At 46.5% G+C, this 22447-nt stretch overlaps 1 protein-coding gene across 24 annotated transcripts in view; it reads right to left on the bottom strand.

The window, feature by feature from the left end:
• Positions 1–505: 505 nt before the first annotated feature.
• LOC110514481 (rho-related BTB domain-containing protein 1) overlaps positions 506–22447 on the bottom strand; it is a 70398-nt gene continuing 48456 nt past the window's right edge. For 2 of the 24 annotated variants that reach the window (XM_036959896.1, XM_036959897.1), the window contains 8 exons: positions 17937–18122; positions 14588–14996; positions 13833–14382; positions 12255–12373; positions 10164–10314; positions 6438–6526; positions 4783–4888; positions 506–4423 (listed from right to left, as the gene is read on the bottom strand). In XM_036959896.1, the coding sequence (XP_036815791.1) occupies positions 4254–4423; positions 4783–4888; positions 6438–6526; positions 10164–10314; positions 12255–12373; positions 13833–14382; positions 14588–14996; positions 17937–18122 (1780 nt within the window). In that variant the 3' untranslated portion in view covers positions 506–4253. Of the gene's footprint in view, positions 4424–4782; positions 4889–6437; positions 6527–7994; positions 9498–10163; positions 10315–12254; positions 12374–13832; positions 14383–14587; positions 14997–17936; positions 18123–22447 lie in introns of those variants that run through there. The other 22 variants (XR_005039128.1, XR_005039129.1, XR_005039127.1 and 19 more) reach the window with 22 other exon arrangements.

Raw genomic sequence — 22447 nt, 5'->3', positions numbered from 1 at the left:
CTCCTCTCATCCTGCCAAGCCTGGGACTTAGTGCAATCTTCAGTTGACACACAATCCAGCACCACATACACGGTCAGTGGCAGTGCACCCTGCTCTGCACCACTCCTCTTATGTAATAGGAGTTTCCTCTTCTCTCACAAACAAGACACGATGAATGTGGGATGTGCAAAGCAGAGATCGCAAGGGCCAACGTTCCAGAACGCGGACAACATTCTAGAATGCAGAGAGCATATTCTATAGTGCAGACAACATTCTACAATGCAGACAACATTCTATAATGCAGAGAACATTCTACAGTGCCGACAACATTCTATAATGCCGACAACATTCTATAATGCCGACAACATTCTATAATGCCATCAAAGTTCTAGAATGTTAACAAGGTTCTGGAATACAAATCTTCTAGAAGGTTAACGATGTTCTAGAATATTAACATGAATAACAGCTGTTATAATAGGTTGGGACTTAAGACAGGAAGGAAATGAAGACACTCTTACAGTCCATATACTGGAACTACAACTTACTTTTATTGTAAGTTGATTATAATACACTCATGTTGACATTGGTTATAGAATCACCAGACAATATAATAATGATCATTACTAATAATAGAATGTGACATTGTGTTCCAAAGCTGTTATGTATACAGTGTTGGTCTGCCTCCTCAGTGACAGCTTGGGTACAGGCTGCTCTGCTCCCCTCCTCTCCTCTCCTGACAGAGTGAGGCTGAGTGGTTGTTGCCAAACCTTTCTCTCTCCCTCTGATGTTTACACTTTCATAACAGCAACATATCCTTCTATATAACAGTGTTGTACTGAACTCTAATCAGTTGAATAACTTGTTCTACATGACGGGTTCAGCTGATGGTGCTCCACTCAAAAGCATAAACCCATGATTACAATAGCATTATTAATAGATATGTGAAACAAACATTACATCTGAATTTGATTCATATAGTATTATTGACAGGTATGTGAAACAAACATTACATCTGAATTTGATTCATATAGTATTATTGACAGGTATGTGAAACAAACATTACTGCTCTCTTGCCAACTCCTTATGGAATTGTCAACCCAAACACATTAACAGGAACAGACTGGCACTCAGGCTCGTCTCAGTATGAGGATTGAAACAGTACATATTGTCTGCATTAAACTTTAGACCAACAGTCCAGACCCTAGGATATACACTGGGCAGTTCAAAGGAAAACTAGAATAAAGCAATTAAGTCAAATAATTTATTCAACAACATTCCCTTTAAATAAGAAAAAGAAGATGAAGGATGATGAGCAGCTAGATCAAAGACCTTTGACAGCTGGAACCAAGAGAACCAGCCACTTGGTTATAAAGAAGATGAAGGATGATGAGCAGCTAGATCAAAGACCTTTGACAGCAGGAACCAAGAGAACCAGCCACTTGGTTATAAAGAAGATGAAGGATGATGAGCAGCTAGATCAAAGACCTGTGACAGCAGGAACCAAGAGAACCAGCCACTTGGTTTCTATAGTAAATATCACCAACAAATAAATAATCACATGGTATATATATTAAAATATGATAAACTGACTAGTTATGGCTTTGGTTAACTAAAGAAAGCCTACTATACAGCTGATGAATAAAAACACATTGATTTCAAGTATAGAGTTTCCCCTTTACCATCACCAGGTGGGTTAAAGGAACAATCAGGTGTTTCAGAATACAGAGAAACACCTCCAGCTGGGTTCAATATACCGACCTGGGGATCGATTCAATCAGGAGCTCTGTTTATCCCTGGAGCTGTATCGGTATCCCAGTGAGCACAAGACGTACTTTCAACGTTGTTGTTGTTGATATTCCAAGGCTGCATGAAGCCCCGTCTATGAACAGGTCCTGTGTTTCATCAGGTTCAGAGTTATTTTTGCATCATTTATGATTCAGACTTTGATCCAGGGCTGGTGTCGGTGGCTGCAGCTAACATCAACAATCACAATTTACATCCATAAAGTTACATGTCTAACAGAAAGCACATACCACACTACGTTGACAGGTTGAACAACGTAGCTAGAATACTTCATTTTTATAGGTGCACTGGTGCTCCTAAATTCAAATTGCAGGTTGCACAGCAAAATATTTAGGCGCAAATGTAAGTAAAATGTACCCTCTGTAGAGCCCTGCCATGTGGAGGTTATTCATGTGGACCCAAGCAGAGAGGGTTGGACCTGACAGTGTATCATCAAGAGGGTAGGGCCAGACAGTGTATCATCAAGAGGGTAGGGCCTGACAGTGTATCATCAAGAGGGTAGGGCCAGACAGTGTATCATCAAGAGGGTAGGGCCTGACAGTGTATCATCAAGAGGGTTGGACCTGACAGTGTATCATCAAGAGAAGAGGGTTGGACCTGACAGTGTATCATCAAGAGGGTAGGACCTGACAGTGTATCATCAAGAGGGTAGGGCCTGACAGTGTATCATCAAGAGAAAAGGGTAGGGCCAGACAGTGTATCATCAAGAGAAGAGGGTAGGACCTGACAGTGTATCATCAAGAGAAGAGGGTAGGGCCAGACAGTGTATCATCAAGAGAAGAGGGTAGGACCTGACAGTGTATCATCAAGAGAAGAGGGTAGGGCCAGACAGTGTATCATCAAGAGGGTAGGGCCTGACAGTGTATCATCAAGAGGGTAGGGCCTGACAGTGTATCATCAAGAGAAGAGGGTAGGGCCTGACAGTGTATCATCAAGAGAAGAGGGTAGGACCTGACAGTGTATCATCAAGAGAAGAGGGTAGGGCCAGACAGTGTATCATCAAGAGGGTAGGGCCAGACAGTGTATCATCAAGAGAAGAGGGTAGGGCCTGACAGTGTATCATCAAGAGGGTAGGGCCTGACAGTGTATCATCAAGAGAAGAGGGTAGGGCCTGACAGTGTATCATCAAGAGAAGAGGGTAGGGCCAGACAGTGTATCATCAAGAGGGTAGGGCCTGACAGTGTATCATCAAGAGAAGAGGGTAGGGCCAGACAGTGTATCATCAAGAGGGTAGGGCCTGACAGTGTATCATCAAGAGAAGAGGGTAGGGCCTGACAGTGTATCATCAAGAGGGTAGGGCCTGACAGTGTATCATCAAGAGAAGAGGGTAGGGCCAGACAGTGTATCATCAAGAGGGTAGGGCCAGACAGTGTATCATCAAGAGAAGAGGGTAGGGCCAGACAGTGTATCATCAAGAGAAAAGGGTAGGGCCAGACAGTGTATCATCAAGAGGGTAGGGACAGACAGTGTATCATCAAGAGAAGAGGGTAGGGCCAGACAGTGTATCATCAAGAGAAAAGGGTAGGGCCAGACAGTGTATCATCAAGAGGGTAGGGACAGACAGTGTATCATCAAGAGAAAAGGGTAGGGCCAGACAGTGTATCATCAAGAGGGTAGGGACAGACAGTGTATCATCAAGAGAAGAGGGTTGGACCTGACAGTGTATCATCAAGAGAAAAGGGTTGGACCTGACAGTGTATCATCAAGAGGGTAGGGCCTGACAGTGTATCATCAAGAGAAGAGGGTAGGGCCAGACAGTGTATCATCAAGAGAAGAGGGTAGGGCCAGACAGTGTATCATCAAGAGAAGAGGGTAGGGCCAGACAGTGTATCATCAAGAGGGTAGGGCCAGACAGTGTACCATCAAGAGAAGAGGGTTGGACCTGACAGTGTATCATCAAGAGGGTAGGGCCTGACAGTGTATCATCAAGAGGGTAGGGCCTGACAGTGTATCATCAAGAGAAGAGGGTTGGACCTGACAGTGTATCATCAAGAGGGTAGGGCCTGACAGTGTATCATCAAGAGGGTAGGGACAGACAGTGTATCATCAAGAGAAGAGGGTAGGACCTGACAGTTCATCAAGAGAAGAGGGTAGGACCTGACAGTGTATTGTCAATAGAAGAGGGTAGGACCTGACAGTTCATCAATAAAAGAAGGTAGGACCTGACAGTTCATCAAGAGAAGAGGGTAGGACCTGACAGTGTATTGTCAATAGAAGAGGGTAGGGCCTGACAGTTCATCAATAAAAGAAGGTAGGACCTGACAGTTCATCAAGGGAAGAGGGTAGGACCTGACAGTGCATCGTCAGATAGTTATTTCCTGTTTTGATGCTCAGGTGATCTAACAGTAAAACATTGGTACAGCGTGTGTTGTTGGGACCTCTTTGCGGGGTGCAGGGTTAGAAGCTGGAGCACGGGGTAGGAGGCAGATTCCCTGGGCGGTTTGGGGCTAGGCAGACCCTTCTCAGACCTCTCAGGCCACGGCAGGGGAGGTGCTCCAGAAGCACCAACGTCGTCTGCTGTGGTGTTTGTTGAGAACCACGTCCTCTTTCTCCCTCTCCTTCCTCACCCGCTGGTAGTGGTCCTCCTCCTTCAGGTACCACACTGGGGGCCAGCGGTGCTTCTCAAAATATTCCTGGTTCTCTGGGAGGGAAACACAACACCGACAGACCATCAGACAACATGTAGTGTAGCTACCACAGACTGGGCAGTACAGAGCACAGGTGGCAAACTCATTCCATAGAAGGTTTTCACTCTTCCCTTGGACTTGATTGATCCATTAAGGTCACTAATTAGTTAGGCAGTCCAATCACCTTGTTTTCTAGGTCTTCATTAAACACAAATGGAAAGGAAATAACAAAAAGCAGCAGACATTATCAAGAGAAGAGGGTATCTGACAGGAAACACATGAATAGAAGTCCAAAACCAAACTGTTCAGTGTTCACCGTTCATTGATTGTGATTGGTTGTGTGCTGATCAGAACCAGCGGACGAATAACTCACCTGCAGATTTGGCCTTGATCTCTTTGCGATAGTTGGCACAGACATTGTTGTAGTGAGTGCAGATGTGATGTAAGCACCAAGCTGCTAACTGGTTAGCATTATGGAACTGGAAGAAAAACAAAACGAGGGGAAATACATTGAAACCTGCAGAACAATTATCCTATATTTAAAACTGCAGATCAATCATCCTATATTTAAAACTGCAGATCAATCATCCTATATTTAAAACTGCAGAACAATCATCCTATATTTAAAACTGCAGATCAATCATCCTATATTTAAAACTGCAGAACAATCATCCTATATTTAAACTGCAGAACAATCATCCTATATTTAAAACTGCAGAACAATCATCCTATATTTAAAACTGCAGAACAATCATCCTATATTTAAAACTGCAGAACAATCATCCTATATTTAAAACTGCAGAACAATCATCCTATATTTAAACTGCAGAACAATCATCCTATATTTAAAACTGCAGATCAATCATCCTATATTTAAAACTGCAGATCAATCATCCTATATTTAAACTGCAGAACAATCATCCTATATTTAAAACTGCAGAACAATCATCCTATATTTAAACTGCAGAACAATCATCCTATATTTAAAACTGCAGATCAATCATCCTATATTTAAACTGCAGAACAATCATCCTATATTTAAAACTGCAGATCAATCATCCTATATTTAAAACTGCAGAACAATCATCCTATATTTAAACTGCAGAACAATCATCCTATATTTAAACTGCAGAACAATCATCCTATATTTAAACTGCAGAACAATCATCCTATATTTAAAACTGCAGAACAATCATCCTATATTTAAACTGCAGAACAATCATCCTATATTTAAAACTGCAGAACAATCATCCTATATTTAAAACTGCAGATCAATCATCCTATATTTAAAACTGCAGAACAATCATCCTATATTTAAACTGCAGAACAATCATCCTATATTTAAACTGCAGATCAATCATCCTATATTTAAAACTGCAGAACAATCATCCTATATTTAAAACTGCAGAACAATCATCCTATATTTAAACTGCAGAACAATCATCCTAGGTGAATACCTCTGTCTATATCCTGTTCTAGTAAACCAACCTGAGCCAGTTCTAGACAGGTGAGTACCTCTCCGTCTATATCCCGTTCTAGTAAACCAACCTGAGTAAGTTCCAGACAGGTGAGTACCTCTCTGTCTATATCCTGTTCTAGTAAACCAACCTGAGCCAGTTCCAGACAGGTGAGTACTTCGCCGTCTATATCCTGTTCTAGTAAACCAACCTGAGCCAGTTCCAGACAGGTGAGTACTTCGCCGTCTATATCCTGTTCTAGTAAACCAACCTGAGCCAGTTCCAGACAGGTGAGTACTTCGCCGTCTATATCCTGTTCTAGTAAACCAACCTGAGCCAGTTCCAGACAGGTGAGTACCTCTCTGTCTATATCCTGTTCTAGTAAACCAACCTGAGTAAGTTCCAGACAGGTGAGTACTTCGCCGTCTATATCCTGTTCTAGTAAACCAACCTGAGCCAGTTCCAGACAGGTGAGTACCTCTCTGTCTATATCCTGTTCTAGTAAACCAACCTGAGCCAATTCCAGACAGGTGAGTACCTCTCTGTCTATATCCTGTTCTAGTAAACCAACCTGAGCCAGTTCCAGATAGGTGAGTACTTCGCCATCTATATCCTGTCCATCTTTGGAGGCTTTCACCAGCTCACTCACAGCATAGTGTTCTGTGGAGCAGACAGAGGAAACCTCTTCAGACAACCTTTATAATAAACTACATAGAGTTTCAGAACCCAAGTTGAAAGCAATATTCTATAGACGATGCTTCACGGTCACAAGGCACCCAAGAAAAACAATACAGAAAGGGTTAAAAAGGGTTCACTCCAGCAGTATGCAATCCCAGCTACCGCAGCACTGTAGTTACAGTTTTAATACTGTAGTAATACTGTAACTACAATGACACAGGTACAAATACACTATGAATCTCAGAATACACAGAGCTAGGAGACAAAGGTGTTTCTATATTAAGGCCTGTCTGCTGTCCTAAAGCCCTGCCTGTCTACCGAGCTCTACAGAGCAGAGGACGTTTGTTGTTGTTGATGTTTCCATTCCGTTTGGTTTGTTGTTGTTGATGTTTCCATTCCGTTTGGTTTGTTGTTGTTGATGTTTCCATTCCGTTTGGTTTGTTGTTGTTGTTGTTGTCATTCCGTTTGGTTTGTTGTTGTTGTTGTTTCCATTCCGTTTGGTTTGTTGTTGTTGTTGTTGTTTCCATTCCGTTTGGTTTGTTGTTGTTGTTGTTTCCATTCTGTTTGTTTTTTTTGTTGATGTTGATGTTGATGTTTCCATTCAGTTTGGTATGTTGTTGTTGTTGATGTTTCCATTCCGTTTGGTATGTTGTTGTTGATGTTTCCATTCCGTTTGGTTTTTTGTTGTTGTTTCCATTCCGTTTGGTTTTTTGTTGTTGTTTCCATTCTGTTTGTTTTTTTGTTGATGTTGATGTTTCCATTCAGTTTGGTATGTTGTTGTTGATGTTTCCATTCCGTTTGGTTTGTTGTTGTTGTTGTTGTTTCCATTCCGTTTGGTTGGTTGTTGTTGTTTCCATTCCGTTTGGTTTGTTGTTGATGTTTCCATTCCGTTTGGTTTGTTGTTGTTGATGTTTCCATTCCGTTTGGTTTGTTGTTGTTGTTGTTTCCATTCCGTTTGGTTTGTTGTTGTTGTTTCCATTCCGTTTGGTTTGTTGTTGTTGTTGTTGTTGTTGTTTCCATTCCGTTTGGTTTGTTGTTGTTGATGTTTCCATTCCGTTTGGTATGTTGTTGTTGATGATTCCTTTCCGTTTGGTGTGTTGTTGTTGATGTTTCCATTCCGTTTGGTATGTTGTTGTTGATGATTCCTTTCCGTTTGGTATGTTGTTGTTGATGTTTCCATTCCGTTTGGTTTGTTGTTGTTGTTTCCATTCCGTTTGGTTTGTTGTTGTTGTTTCCATTCCGTTTGGTTTGTTGTTGATGTTTCCATTCAGTTTGGTATGTTGTTGTTGATGTTTCCATTCCGTTTGGTTTGTTGTTGATGTTTCCATTCTGTTTGGTATGTTGTTGATGTTTCCATTCTGTTTGGTATGTTGTTGATGTTTCCATTTCGTTTGGTTTGTTGTATGTTCTGTTGTCATGTTCCAAAAGAAGCACAGGAATCATCTTGTACATACAGTAATATGCCTGATTTAATAAGCTTCAAAATAAAATCATTTTGAAACAGAAATGGCTGCCAGCAGAACAGTTACAGTCACTCACCCTCAAGACAACATGAAAACAGTTCAACCAGTTTTGCTAGAGAAAGTAAAATGGTCAATGATCAAAAGGTCAGAATGATCAGCTCAACTCTCCTCCTCAGCCAGTGTGTCCTGATCGACCCCGCTCCTCAGCCAGTGTGTCCTGATCGACCCCGCTCCTCAGCCAGTGTCCCCTGATCGACCCTGCTCCTCAGCCAGTGTGTCCTGATCGACCCCGCTCCTCAGCCAGTGTGTCCTGATCGACCCCGCTCCTCAGCCAGTGTCCCCTGATCGACCCCGCTCCTCAGCCAGTGTCCCCTGATCGACCCCGCTCCTCAGCCAGTGTCCCCTGATCGACCCTGCTCCTCAGCCAGTGTCCCCTGATCGACCCCGCTCCTCAGCCAGTGTGTCCTGATCGACCCCGCTCCTCAGCCAGTGTCCCCTGATCGACCCCGCTCCTCAGCCAGTGTGTCCTGATCGACCCCGCTCCTCAGCCAGTGTGTCCTGATCGACCCCGCTCCTCAGCCAGTGTCCTGATCGACCCCGCTCCTCAGCCAGTGTCCCCTGATCGACCCTGCTCCTCAGCCAGTGTGTCCTGATCGACCCCGCTCCTCAGCCAGTGTGTCCTGATCGACCCCGCTCCTCAGCCAGTGTCCTGATCGACTCCGCTCCTCAGCCAGTGTGTCCTGATCGACCCCGCTCCTCAGCCAGTGTGTCCTGATCGACCCCGCTCCTCAGCCAGTGTGTCCTGATCGACCCCGCTCCTCAGCCAGTGTGTCCTGATCGACCCCGCTCCTCAGCCAGTGTGTCCTGATCGACCCCGCTCCTCAGCCAGTGTGTCCTGATCGACCCCGCTCCTCAGCCAGTGTCCTGATCGACTCCGCTCCTCAGCCAGTGTGTCCTGATCGACCCCGCTCCTCAGCCAGTGTGTCCTGATCGACCCCGCTCCTCAGCCAGTGTGTCCTGATCGACCCTGCTCCTCAGCCAGTGTGTCCTGATCGACCCCGCTCCTCAGCCAGTGTCCTGATCGACCCCGCTCCTCAGCCAGTGTGTCCTGATCGACCCTGCTCCTCAGCCAGTGTCCCCTGATCGACCCTGCTCCTCAGCCAGTGTGTCCTGATCGACCCTGCTCCTCAGCCAGTGTCCCCTGATCGACCCTGCTCCTCAGCCAGTGTCCCCTGATCGACCCTGCTCCTCAGCCAGTGTGTCCTGATCGACCCTGCTCCTCAGCCAGTGTCCCCTGATCGACCCCGCTCCTCAGCCAGTGTCCTCTGATCAACCATGCTCCTCAGCCAGTGTGTCCTGATCGACCCCGCTCCTCAGCCAGTGTGTCCTGATCGACCCTGCTCCTCAGCCAGTGTCCCCTGATCGACCCTGCTCCTCAGCCAGTGTCCTCTGATCAACCATGCTCCTCAGCCAGTGTGTCCTGATCAACCCTGCTCCTCAGCCAGTGGATTTCGAACAAACAATCTATGAATGACCCAGAATGCACTGAGGAGCATTAACACATTGGAGTCAATTTAGGAACACCCCCTTAGAGAGTTGGGACATTGGAGTTCTGCATTGTGATGCACTGCAGCCATGTTATCTCCCCATTGACATTACATGGGGATAGTGAATGCTATGTAACTGAAGGTCTAGAACTAGAACAATATTCTACTGTCTAAAAGCCCAAATCTCGAAACAGATGGCTCTGGACAGAGCAGACTGCTGATGGATCAAGCACCTGTGAGGGCGGTCAGTCTGGGGAGACAGTCTGTTAGCCAGGGTTATGGTTAGTACCTGTCAGAGCAGTCAGTCTGGGGAGACAGTCTGTTAACCAGGGTTAGTACCTGTCAGAGCAGTCAGTCTGGGGAGTCAGTCTGTTAGCCAGGGTTAGTACCTGTCAGAGCAGTCAGTCTGGGGAGACAGTCTGTTAGCCAGGGTTATGGTTAGTACCTGTCAGAGCAGTCAGTCTGGGGAGACAGTCTGTTAACCAGGGTTATGGTTAGTACCTGTCAGAGCAGTCAGTCTGGGGAGACAGAGTCTGTTAACCAGGGTTAGTACCTGTCAGAGCAGTCAGTCTGGGAAGACAGTCTGTTAACCAGGGTTATGGTTAGTACCTGTCAGAGCAGTCAGTCTGGGGAGACAGAGTCTGTTAGCCAGGGCCGTCAACTCCATAGGATCCAGCTCTGCCATGGGACAAAGCTGATTGGTGTAGAGATACTCCAGAACAGCCTGCATACACACCCTGCTGGTGCCTGGGAACGAGACCTAAACACACAGATACACACAGACACACACAGGAAAGAACAGACATCATTTGACAACATCTAAATGTCCTGTTTCACTGTCAGTAAAGACCAACATTAGAGACTACAGGGGCTCTGTAAAGACTACAGAGGCCCTGCAAAGACTAGCAGCAGACTACAGAGGCTCTGTAAGGACTAGCAGCAGACTAGAGGCTCTGTAGAAACTAGGACACCGGGTAGTAGCTTGCTACCACACTAAAATAAAGATGTCCTCATGGTTAAAGAGAGAGGTAGTGTTAGCCTGCTGGTCTGCCTGTCTGCCTGCCTGAGAGCAGTGAAACAGAACAGGACTCTGTTCAGAGAGAGGTAGTGTTAGCCTGCTGGTCTGCCTGTTAGGCTGCTGGTCTGCCTGTTAGCCTGCTGGTCTGCCTGTTAGCCTGCTGGTCTGCCTGTTAGCCTGCTGGTCTGCCTGTCTGCCTGTCTGAGAGCAGTGAAACAGAACAGGACTCTGTTCAGAGAGAGGTAGTGTTAGCCTGCTGGTCTGCCTGTTTGGCTGCTGGTCTGCCTGTTAGCCTGCTGGTCTGCCTGTTAGCCTGCTGGTCTGCCTGTTAGCCTGCTGGTCTGCCTGTCTGCCTGTCTGAGAGCAGTGAAACAGAACAGGACTCTGTTCAGAGAGAGGTAGTGTTAGCCTGCTGGTCTGCCTGTTAGGCTGCTGGTCTGCCTGTTAGCCTGCTGGTCTGCCTGTTAGCCTGCTGGTCTGCCTGTTAGCCTGCTGGTCTGCCTGTCTGCCTGTCTGAGAGCAGTGAAACAGAACAGGACTCTGTTCAGAGAGAGGTAGTGTTAGCCTGCTGGTCTGCCTGTCAGCCTGCTGGTCTGCCTGTCAGCCTGCTGGTCTGCCTGTTAGCCTGCTGGTCTGCCTGTTAGCCTGCTGGTCTGCCTGTTAGCCTGCTGGTCTGCCTGTTAGCCTGCTGGTCTGCCTGCCTGCCTGCCTGAGAGCAGTGAAACAGAACAGGACTCTGTGTTCAGACAGTGTCCTTGTCCTAACGGCTATTTAAAGATCTCTGAATGACGTCTATTTTTACTCGTTACTCTGATGAATCGGTCATGTCACTGTTCCTACTGCTACCTGGGGTTTAATCAATGAACTGGAGACAACATCCCATATTCCCTATGGTCCTGGTCAACTGGAGACAACATCCCATATTCCCTATAGATCCTGGTCAACTGGAGACAACATCCCATATTCCCTATGGATCCTGGTCAACTGGAGACAACATCCCATATTCCCTATAGATCCTGGTCAACTGGAGACAACATCCCATTCCCTATATTCCCTATGGATCCTGGTCAACTGGAGACAACATCCCATATTCCCTATAGATCCTGGTCAACTGGAGACAACATCCCATTCCCTATATTCCCTATGGATCCTTGTAATCCCTATGGATCCTGGTCAGGTGTGTGCCTTTCCAAATCATATCCAATCAATTGAATTCACCACAGGTGGACTCCAATCAAGTTGAAGAAACATCAAGGACGATCAATGGAAACAGGATGCACCTGAGCTCAATTTCGAGTTTCATAGCAAAGGGTCCGAATACTTATGTAAATAAGGTATTTCTATATTTAATTTTGTATAAAAGTGCAATAAAGTGCAATAAAATAAAATAAAAATATGTATTTTCTCTTTGTCATTATAGGGTATTGTATGTGGAGTGATGACTTCGTCAATGTACTTATTAATGAAGCCAACTCCTCACTGGTACTTCCTGTTTTAGTGTTTGCTTGTAAATAAAATACCCTGCTCAAAAGTAGTTTACTACATAGGGAATAGGGTGCCATTTGGGACAAAGATAACCCTAACCCAGACTGTGCTGCAGACAAGTTAACTCTCCATGAAGGATCCTTCAAACACAGCACCCTAACCCCAACACTAGATATTACTCTGTGTTGTCGACTCACCTCGTTGTTAGCACTCTCCATGAAGGATCCTCCGAACACAGCAGCCATCCAATCACAGGAGGAGATGAGCAGAGGTCTGTGAGCATTGATGGTTCCATCCTCCAACCTGAAGGTGACGTCTGAGACAGAGAAATTATAACAACCTGAAGGTGACGTCTGAGACACATTACAACAACCTGAAGGTGACGTCTGAGATACAGACACATTATAACAACAACCTGAAGGTGACGTCTGAGACAGACATTATAACAACAACCTGAAGGTGACGTCTGAGACAGACATTATAACAACAACCTGAAGGTGACGTCTGAGATACAGACACATTATAACAACAACCTGAAGGTGACGTCTGAGATACAGACACATTATAACAACAACCTGAAGGTGACGTCTGAGACAGAGACATTATAACAACAACCTGAAGGTGACGTCTGAGACAGAGACATTAAAACAACAACCTGAAGGTGACGTCTGAGACAGAGACATTACAACAACAACCTGAAGGTGACGTCTGAGACAGAGACATTACAACAACAACCTGAAGGTGACGTCTGAGACAGAGACATTACAACAACAACCTGAAGGTGACGTCTGAGACAGAGACATTACAACAACAACCTGAAGGTGACGTCTGAGACAGAGACATTACAACAACAACCTGAAGGTGACGTCTGAGACAGAGACATTAAAACAACAACCTGAAGGTGACGTCTGAGACAGAGACATTACAACAACAACCTGAAGGTGACGTCTGAGACAGAGACATTAAAACAACAACCTGAAGGTGACGTCTGAGACAGAGACATTATAACAACAACCTGAAGGTGACGTCTGAGACAGAGACATTACAACAACAACCTGAAGGTGACGTCTGAGACAGAGACATTACAACAACAACCTGAAGGTGACGTCTGAGACAGAGACATTACAACAACAACCTGAAGGTGACGTCTGAGACAGAGACATTACAACAACAACCTGAAGGTGACGTCTGAGACAGAGACATTATAACAACAACCTGAAGGTGACGTCTGAGACAGAGACATTATAACAACAACCTGAAGGTGACGTCTGAGACAGAGACATTATAACAACAACCTGAAGGTGACGTCTGAGACAGAGACATTACAACATCAACCTGAAGGTGACGTCTGAGACAGAGACATTACAACAACAACCTGAAGGTGACGTCTGAGACACATTATAACAACAACCTGAAGGTGACGTCTGAGACAGAGACATTATAACAACAACCTGAAGGTGACGTCTGAGACAGAGACATTACAACAACAACCTGAAGGTGACGTCTGAGACACATTATAACAACAACCTGAAGGTGACGTCTGAGACAGAGACATTATAACAACAACCTGAAGGTGACGTCTGAGACAGAGACATTACAACAACAACCTGAAGGTGACGTCTGAGACAGAGACATTATAACAACAACCTGAAGGTGATGTGTGCCCCAGAGAAACACATTAAACACATCAACCCCATCCACATTTCCAAACACATGATAACTTCCTAGTCAAAAGCAACAGAAAACACTTTGATCTATGATGCAGCATGGTTTACCTGTGAATGTGTTCTTGTTGAGACACTCCTTGATGCGGTTGGATTTCCTGACGTGGAAGGCCTTGGTGATCTCCTGGTTCATGAAGCCTTCATGGTTCATGATGTTCTCCACCATCATCCTCAGGTCAAACACCTCCAGGACCTCCGCGATCTGGGCGATCTTCATCAGATCCCGCTCCTCTTCATCCAGCTCCCCAGTGTAGAGGAACCTCAACACGGCACTGAACGGACCCAGCTGGATGGAGTAGTCCATCTTCACCACCGTCATGTGAGCTGGGGAGCCCGTCACAGGGTTGGTCACGCTCTCCTTGTGGATGCTGTAGAAGGCCTTGCTCCAGGAGGCCAAGGACAGCTTGGTGCGCCGGTGCTTACCAGAGAAGCTCATCATCTTCAGGGTGCCGTCACTCTTAGAGGCCCGGAGGGAGCAGGGGGAGAGGTTGGGGAGCACAGCCACGTCCTCCTCTGTGTCCAGACTAAGGGTCCTGAGGAGAGAGTCCCGGGCATGCCGCTCCGTCACCACCAGGCACTGGGACTCGTCACTGAAGTCCATCTGGAAACAATCACATTTATAACAGGTTTTTTTTATGTCACAAAGTGCTCTACAGAAACCCAACCGGAAACCACAGAGAGCAAGCAATACTGAGGCAGAAGCACAGTGGCTAGGAATAAAAACCTAGAAGGAAGGAATCCGAGAGAGGAACCTAGAGAGGAACCTAGAGAGGAACCTAGAGAGGAACCAGGCAAAGAGACACTACCTGGAACAGGTCATAAAACTTGGAGGAGGAGGTGGAGAGGTAGATCTTGTGGGCGAAGATGTGGATGTGGTCCTGGAGGATGAACATGACGTCAGCACAAAGAGGACTGTCCAATAGGAGGCCAGGACCCTCCCCGTTGTTGATGACACACTCTGGAATCTTGATGAGAGGGGGCGGTGCTTTGGGCGGCAGGAAGGGCGCCTGGAGGAGGGGCTTCTGGACCTTCCGGAGGTGGGACTTCCAGAACTGCAGGTGTCGACGGGAGATGAGCGCGGCTCGAATGGCATTGTCGAAGATGTCCTTGATGCCAAACTGGTCGAACACACTGGTCTCATAGTAGGAGATGCCCAGCTCCTTGGCCACCTCCCGGCCACTCTCTGGAGGAAGGATGTCTCCGGGCTTTATCGGCCTGGTGGGGAGGAAATAAGAGCTATTCTCAATACGGAAGAATACAAAGTCATTATCTATTAAATGTATGTAAACCGGTTTGCTTAATTTAATAAAATGTCAGTAGTTACTGCACATAGAGTTTCAACTAGCACGAAAATGTATAGATCTCGTCAATCAAAACCAGCTACATGATGATGTAACGCTGATTTTATACCTGGCTAGTGGCCTCCTGGCCCTGTTGACAGCCACATGGTGACATAATGCTGATTCTATACCTGGCTAGTGGCCTCCTGGCCCTGTTGACAGCCACATGGTGACATAATGCTGATTCTATACCTGGCTAGTGGCCTCCTGGCCCTGTTGACAGCCACATGGTGACATAATGCTGATTCTATACCTGGCTAGTGGCCTCCTGGCCCTGTTGACAGCCACATGGTGACATAATGCTGATTCTATACCTGGCTAGTGGCCTCCTGGCCCTGTTGACAGCCACATGGTGACATAATGCTGATTCTATACCTGGCTAGTGGCCTCCTGGCCCTGTTGACAGCCACATGGTGACATAATGCTGATTCTATACCTGGCTAGTGGCCTCCTGGCCCTGTTGACAGCCACATGGTGACATAATGCTGATTCTATACCTGGCTAGTGGCCTCCTGGCCCTGTTGACAGCCACATGGTGACATAATGCTGATTCTATACCTGGCTAGTGGCCTCCTGGCCCTGTTGACAGCCACATGGTGACATAATGCTGATTCTATACCTGGCTAGTGGCCTCCTGGCCCTGTTGACAGCCACATGGTGACATAATGCTGATTTTATACCTGGCTAGTGGCCTCCTGGCCCTGTTGACAGCCACATGGTGACATAATGCTTATTCTATACCTGGCTAGTGGCCTCCTGGCCCTGTTGACAGTCACATGGTGACATAATGCTTATTCTATACCTGGCTAGTGGCCTCCTGGCCCTGTTGACAGCCACATGGTGACATAATGCTTATTCTATACCTGGCTAGTGGCCTCCTGGCCCTGTTGACAGTCACATGGTGACATAATGCTTATTCTATACCTGGCTAGTGGCCTCCTGGCCCTGTTGACAGCCACATGGTGACATAATGCTGATTTTATACTTGGCTAGTGGCCTCCTGGCCCTGTTGACAGCCACATGGTGACATAATGCTGATTCTATACCTGGCTAGTGGCCTCCTGGCCCTGTTGACAGCCACATGGTGACATAATGCTGATTCTATACCTGGCTAGTGGCCTCCTGGCCCTGTTGACAGCCACATGGTGACATAATGCTGATTTTATACTTGGCTAGTGGCCTCCTGGCCCTGTTGACAGCCACATGGTGACATAATGCTGATTCTATACCTGGCTAGTGGCCTCCTGGCCCTGTTGACAGCCACATGGTGACATAATGCTGATTCTGTACCTGGCTAGTGGCCTCCTGGCCCTGTTGACAGCCACATGGTGACATAATGCTGATTCTGTACCTGGCTAGTGGCCTCCTGGCCCTGTTGACAGTCACATGGTGACATAATGCTGATTCTATACCTGGCTAGTGGCCTCCTGGCCCTGTTGACAGTCACATGGTGACATAATGCTGATTCTATACCTGGCTAGTGGCCTCCTGGCCCTGTTGACAGTCACATGGTGACATAATGCTTATTCTATACCTGGCTAGTGGCCTCCTGGCCCTGTTGACAGTCAGATGGTGACATAATGCTTATTCTGTACCTGGCTAGTGGCCTCCTGGCCCTGTTGACAGTCACATGGTGACATAATGCTTATTCTATACCTGGCTAGTGGCCTCCTGGCCCTGTTGACAGCCACATGGTGACATAATGCTGATTATATACCTGGCTAGTGGCCTCCTGGCCCTGTTGACAGCCACATGGTGACATAATGCTGATTCTGTACCTGGCTAGTGGCCTCCTGGCCCTGTTGACAGCCACATGGTGACATAATGCCGATTCTATACCTGGCTAGTGGCCTCTTGGCCCTGTTGACAGCCACATGGTGACATAATGCTGATTCTATACCTGGCTAGTGGCCTCCTGGCCCTGTTGACAGCCACATGGTGACATAATGCTGATTTTATACCTGGCTAGTGGCCTCCTGGCCCTGTTGACAGCCACATGGTGACATAATGCTGATTCTATACCTGGCTAGTGGCCTCCTGGCCCTGTTGACAGCCACATGGTGACATAATGCTGATTCTATACCTGGCTAGTGGCCTCCTGGCCCTGTTGACAGCCACATGGTGACATAATGCTGATTCTATACCTGGCTAGTGGCCTCCTGGCCCTGTTGACAGCCACATGGTGACATAATGCTGATTCTATACCTGGCTAGTGGCCTCCTGGCCCTGTTGACAGCCACATGGTGACATAATGCTGATTCTGTACCTGGCTAGTGGCCTCCTGGCCCTGTTGACAGCCACATGGTGACATAATGCTGCTTTTATACCTGGCTAGTGGCCTCCTGGCCCTGTTGACAGCCACATGGTGACATAATGCTGATTCTATACCTGGCTAGTGGCCTCCTGGCACTGTTGACAGGCACATGGTGACATAATGCTGATTCTATACCTGGCTAGTGGCCTCCTGGCCCTGTTGACAGCCACATGGTGACATAATGCTGATTTTATACCTGGCTAGTGGCCTCCTGGCCCTGTTGACAGCCACATGGTGACATAATGGTGATTTTATACCTGGCTAGTGGCCTCCTGGCCCTGTTGACAGCCACATGGTGACATAATGCTGATTCTGTACCTGGCTAGTGGCCTCCTGGCCCTGTTGACAGCCACATGGTGACATAATGCTGATTCTGTACCTGGCTAGTGGCCTCCTGGCCCTGTTGACAGCCACATGGTGACATAATGCTTATCCTGTACCTGGCTAGTGGCCTCCTGGCCCTGTTGACAGTCACATGGTGACATAATGCTGATTCTATACCTGGCTAGTGGCCTCCTGGCCCTGTTGACGGCCTCCAGATCAGCGTAACGCAGGTCCAGCTGACAACCCACCAGGATGACAGGCGTCCTGGGACAAAAGTGCTTGATCTCCATGTGCCACATGGTCTTGACGTGATGCAGAGAGTTGGGGTTGGCGATGGAGAAACACAGCACAACCACGTCTGACCTGGAGAGAACAGAGAGGAGCCAGAAAGACACACCAGATAATCAAAGCCAGAAAGACACACAGAAAGCTACTGTTTACAGGCCTCCTGGGCCGTATGCAGCGTCACTAACTGAGTTCCCTGAATTCCTATCAGACCTTGTTGTCAGGGCAGATAATATTCTAGTTTTTGGTGACTTTAATATTCACATGGAAAAGTCCACAGACCCACTCCAAAAGGCTTTCGGGACCATCATCAACTCAGTGGGTTTTGTCCAACATGTCTCGAGACTTACTCACTGCCACAGTCAAACTCTGGATCTAGTTTTGTCCCGTGGAATAAATGTTGTGGATCTTAATGTTTTTCCTCATAATCGTGGACAAATTGACCACGATTTTATTACATTTGCAACAAATAATCTGCTCAGACCCCAACCAAGGATCATCAAAAGCCGTGCTATGAATTCTCAGACAACCCAAATATTCCTAAATTCCCTTCCAGACTCCCTCCACCTACACAAGGACGTCGGAGTACAATTATCGGTTAACCACCTAACTGAGGAACTAAATTTAACCTGGTCTCTGACAAGACAACAGCTACAGTAGTACACCAAACAGAACACCACTCTGACAAGACAACAGCTACAGTACTACACAAAACAGATCATTAACAGTCAGACTGGATCACAGTGTATTGTCATGGCCAAGGCCTTAGTGTATTGTCATGGCCAAGGCCATAGTGTATTGTCATGGCCAGGATCACAGTGTATTGTCATGGCCAAGGCCATATTGTATTGTCATGGCCAAGGCCTGCATTCCGATCATACTGTAGAAGGCCTATAACCAAACAGGTACAGAACACAACAATAGTACTAGGTACTCTGGAATATTTAGGGACAACTCATATTCTTGTTGAATATAGTGTTTTCACATCATAACACAATGTGCCTGTGCCTTTAAGTACAGTGATTTAAGTCTTAAGACAGAACTAAGGCAAATAAGTGCTAACCAAGTCCCCTCTCAAGCAAACCTGGGCTCAGGTGCCAAAGCAGAACTTATAATGGGGTCTAGAACCAGTAGACCTTGATTAGAGTCAGAAATCAATGTGTCAGGTGTTCAGCAGCTATCACAGAATTTATAATGAATGATTAGAGGGGTGTGGGTTTAAACTGCCTACTAGGTAAACAGACAGACAGATCAATGTGTCAGGTGTTCAGCAGCTATAACAGAGGTTATAATGAATGATTAGAGGGGTGTGGGTTTAAACTGCCTACTAGGTAAACAGACAGACAGATCAATGTGTCAGGTGTTCAGCAGCTATAACAGAGGTTATAATGAATGATTAGATAGGTGTGGGTTTAAACTGCCTTCAAGGTAAACAGACAGACCGACCTCATGTCTCGCCGACATCAACAGAGATGTTAGAGGATGATGGTGGCAGCTTGACAACGATCAATCCACCAATCAATGAAAGCTCATCGGAGGCACCAGTTCCATTAAGACCGTCTGAGGCATCATTTAAGAATAACACAGTCGGATACTAAGATCGAGAGTAAACTAATTTACAGGAAGTCTAAAACCAGCTGAATATTTTAGTGTCCAGAGGGCCAGAGCCGGGAACCCAGGTCGCTGGCATTGGGCCAATAGGGTTAACCCACTCGGTGGGAATTGTAACATGGCTCATTAGACCGGATCACTACACTATGCATGCAGCCATCAGTCCATGCCAAATACATCAGGACTCACGTCTATTATGCTACACTGTAAATGACTACACCAAACCAGACCCTAGCAGGGTAGTAGATACTACCTAACCAAGCAGAGTAGCAGACACTACCTAACCTAGCAGATACTACCTAACCTAGCAGATACTACCTAACCAAGCAGAGTAGCAGACACTACCTAACCTAGCAGGGTGGTAGATACTACCTAACCAAGCAGAGTAGCAGACACTACCTAACCTAGCAGAGTAGCAGATACTACCTAACCTAGCAGATACTACCTAACCAAGCAGAGTAGCAGACACTACCTAACCTAGCAGAGTAGCAGATACTACCTAACCTAGCAGAGTAGCAGATACTACCTAACCTAGCAGAGTAGCAGATACTACCTAACCTAGCAGAGTAGCAGATACTACCTAACCTAGCAGATACTACCTAACCTAGCAGATACTACCTAGCAGAGTAGCAGACACTACCTAACCTAGCAGAGTAGCAGATACTACCTAACCTAGCAGATACTACCTAACCTAGCAGACACTACCTAACCTAGCAGAGTAGCAGATACTACCTAACCTAGCAGATACTACCTAACCTAGCAGACACTACCTAACCTAGCAGATACTACCTAACCTAGCAGATACTACCTAACCTAGCAGAGTAGCAGATACTACCTAACCTAGCAGATACTACCTAACCTAGCAGACACTACCTAACCTAGCAGAGTAGCAGACACTACCTAACCTAGCAGAGAAGTAGATACTACCTTACCAAGCAGAGTAGCAGACACTACCTAACCTACCAGGAACTACCTAACCTAGCAGAGTAGCAGATACTACCTAACCTAGCAGATACTACCTAACCAAGCAGAGTAGCAGGTACTACCTAACATAGCAGAGAAGCAGATACTACCTAACCAAGCAGAGTAGCAGACACTACCTAACCTAGCAGGAACTACCTAACCTAGCAGTGAAGCAGATACTACCTAACCTAGCAGATACTACCTAACCTAGCAGATACTACCTAACCAAGCAGAGTAGCAGACACTACCTAACCTAACAGAGAAGCAGATACTAGCAGATACTACCTAACCTAGCAGAGTAGCAGATACTAGCAGACACTACCTAACCTAGCAGAGAAGCAGATACTAGCAGATACTACCTAACCTAGCAGATACTACCTAGCAGAGTAGCAGACACTACCTAACCTAGCAGAGTAGCAGATACTACCTAACCTAGCAGAGTAGCAGATACTACCTAACCTAGCAGAGAAGCAGATACTACCTAACCTAGCAGAGAAGCAGATACTACCTAACCAAGCAGATACTACCTAACCTAGCAGATACTACCTAACCTAGCAGAGTAGCAGATACTACCGAACCTAGCAGATACTACCTAACCTAGCAGAGTAGCAGGTACTACCTAACCTAGCAGATACTACCGAACCTAGCAGAGTAGCAGACACTACCTAACCTAGCAGAGAAGCAGATACTACCTTATCTAGCAGAGTAGCAGATACTACCTTACCTAGCGGATACTACCTAACCAAGCAGATACTACCTAACCAAGCAGATACTACCTAACCTAGCAGATACTACCTAACCTAGCAGATACTACCTAACCTAGCAGAGTAGCAGATACTACCGAACCTAGCAGATACTACCTAACCTAGCAGAGTAGCAGGTACTACCTAACCTAGCAGAGTAGCAGACACTACCTAACCTAGCAGAGAAGCAGATACTACCTAACCTAGCAGATACTACCTAACCTAGCAGAGTAGCAGATACTAGATAATACCTAGATACTACCTAGATACTACCTAACCTAGCAGATGCTACCTAGCCTAGCAGAGTAGCAGATACTTCCTAACCTAGCAGATACTACCTAACCTAGCAGACACTACCTAACCTAGCAGACACTACCTAACCTAGCAGACACTACCTAAACTAGCAGAGGAGCGGGTACTACCTAACCTAGGAGATACAACCTAACCAAGAAGGTACTACCTAACCTAGCAGAGTAGCAGATACTACCTAACCAAGCAGATACTACCTAACCTACAGGTTCTGCCCATACAGTATTCTGTGTACAGGTTCTGCCCATACAGTATTGCAAGTGGAGCCATATAGCCCATCATCTAACAGAGTAGAACAGAGCTCCAGATACTACCTAACCTAGGAGATACTACCTAACCAAGAAGGTACTACCTAACCTAGCAGAGTAGCAGATACTACCTAACCAAGCAGATACTACCTAACCTACAGGTTCTGTCCATACTGTCCCATCCTTACCCATCCCATCCTTACCCATCCCATCCTTACCCATCCTTCCTCATCGCATCCTTACTCATCCCATCCTTACCAATCCTTACTCATCCCATCCTTACCCATCCCATCCTTACCCATCCCATCCTAACTCATCCCATCCTAACTCATCCCATCCCATCCTTACCCATCCCATCCTTACTCATCCCATCTTAACTCATCCCATCCTTACCCATCCATCCATCCTTACCCATCCCATCCTTACCCATCCTTACCCATCCATCCCATCCATCCCATCCTTACCCATCCTTACCCATCCCATCCCTACCCATCCTTACCCATCCATCCCATCCTTACCCATCCCATAC

The sequence above is a fragment of the Oncorhynchus mykiss genome, chromosome 23 (genome assembly GCF_013265735.2).
Source record: "Oncorhynchus mykiss isolate Arlee chromosome 23, USDA_OmykA_1.1, whole genome shotgun sequence".
NCBI lineage: Eukaryota > Metazoa > Chordata > Actinopteri > Salmoniformes > Salmonidae > Oncorhynchus > Oncorhynchus mykiss.
Note: the sequence above shows the minus strand (reverse complement) of the source record. Positions and strands in the feature narration are given on the sequence as shown.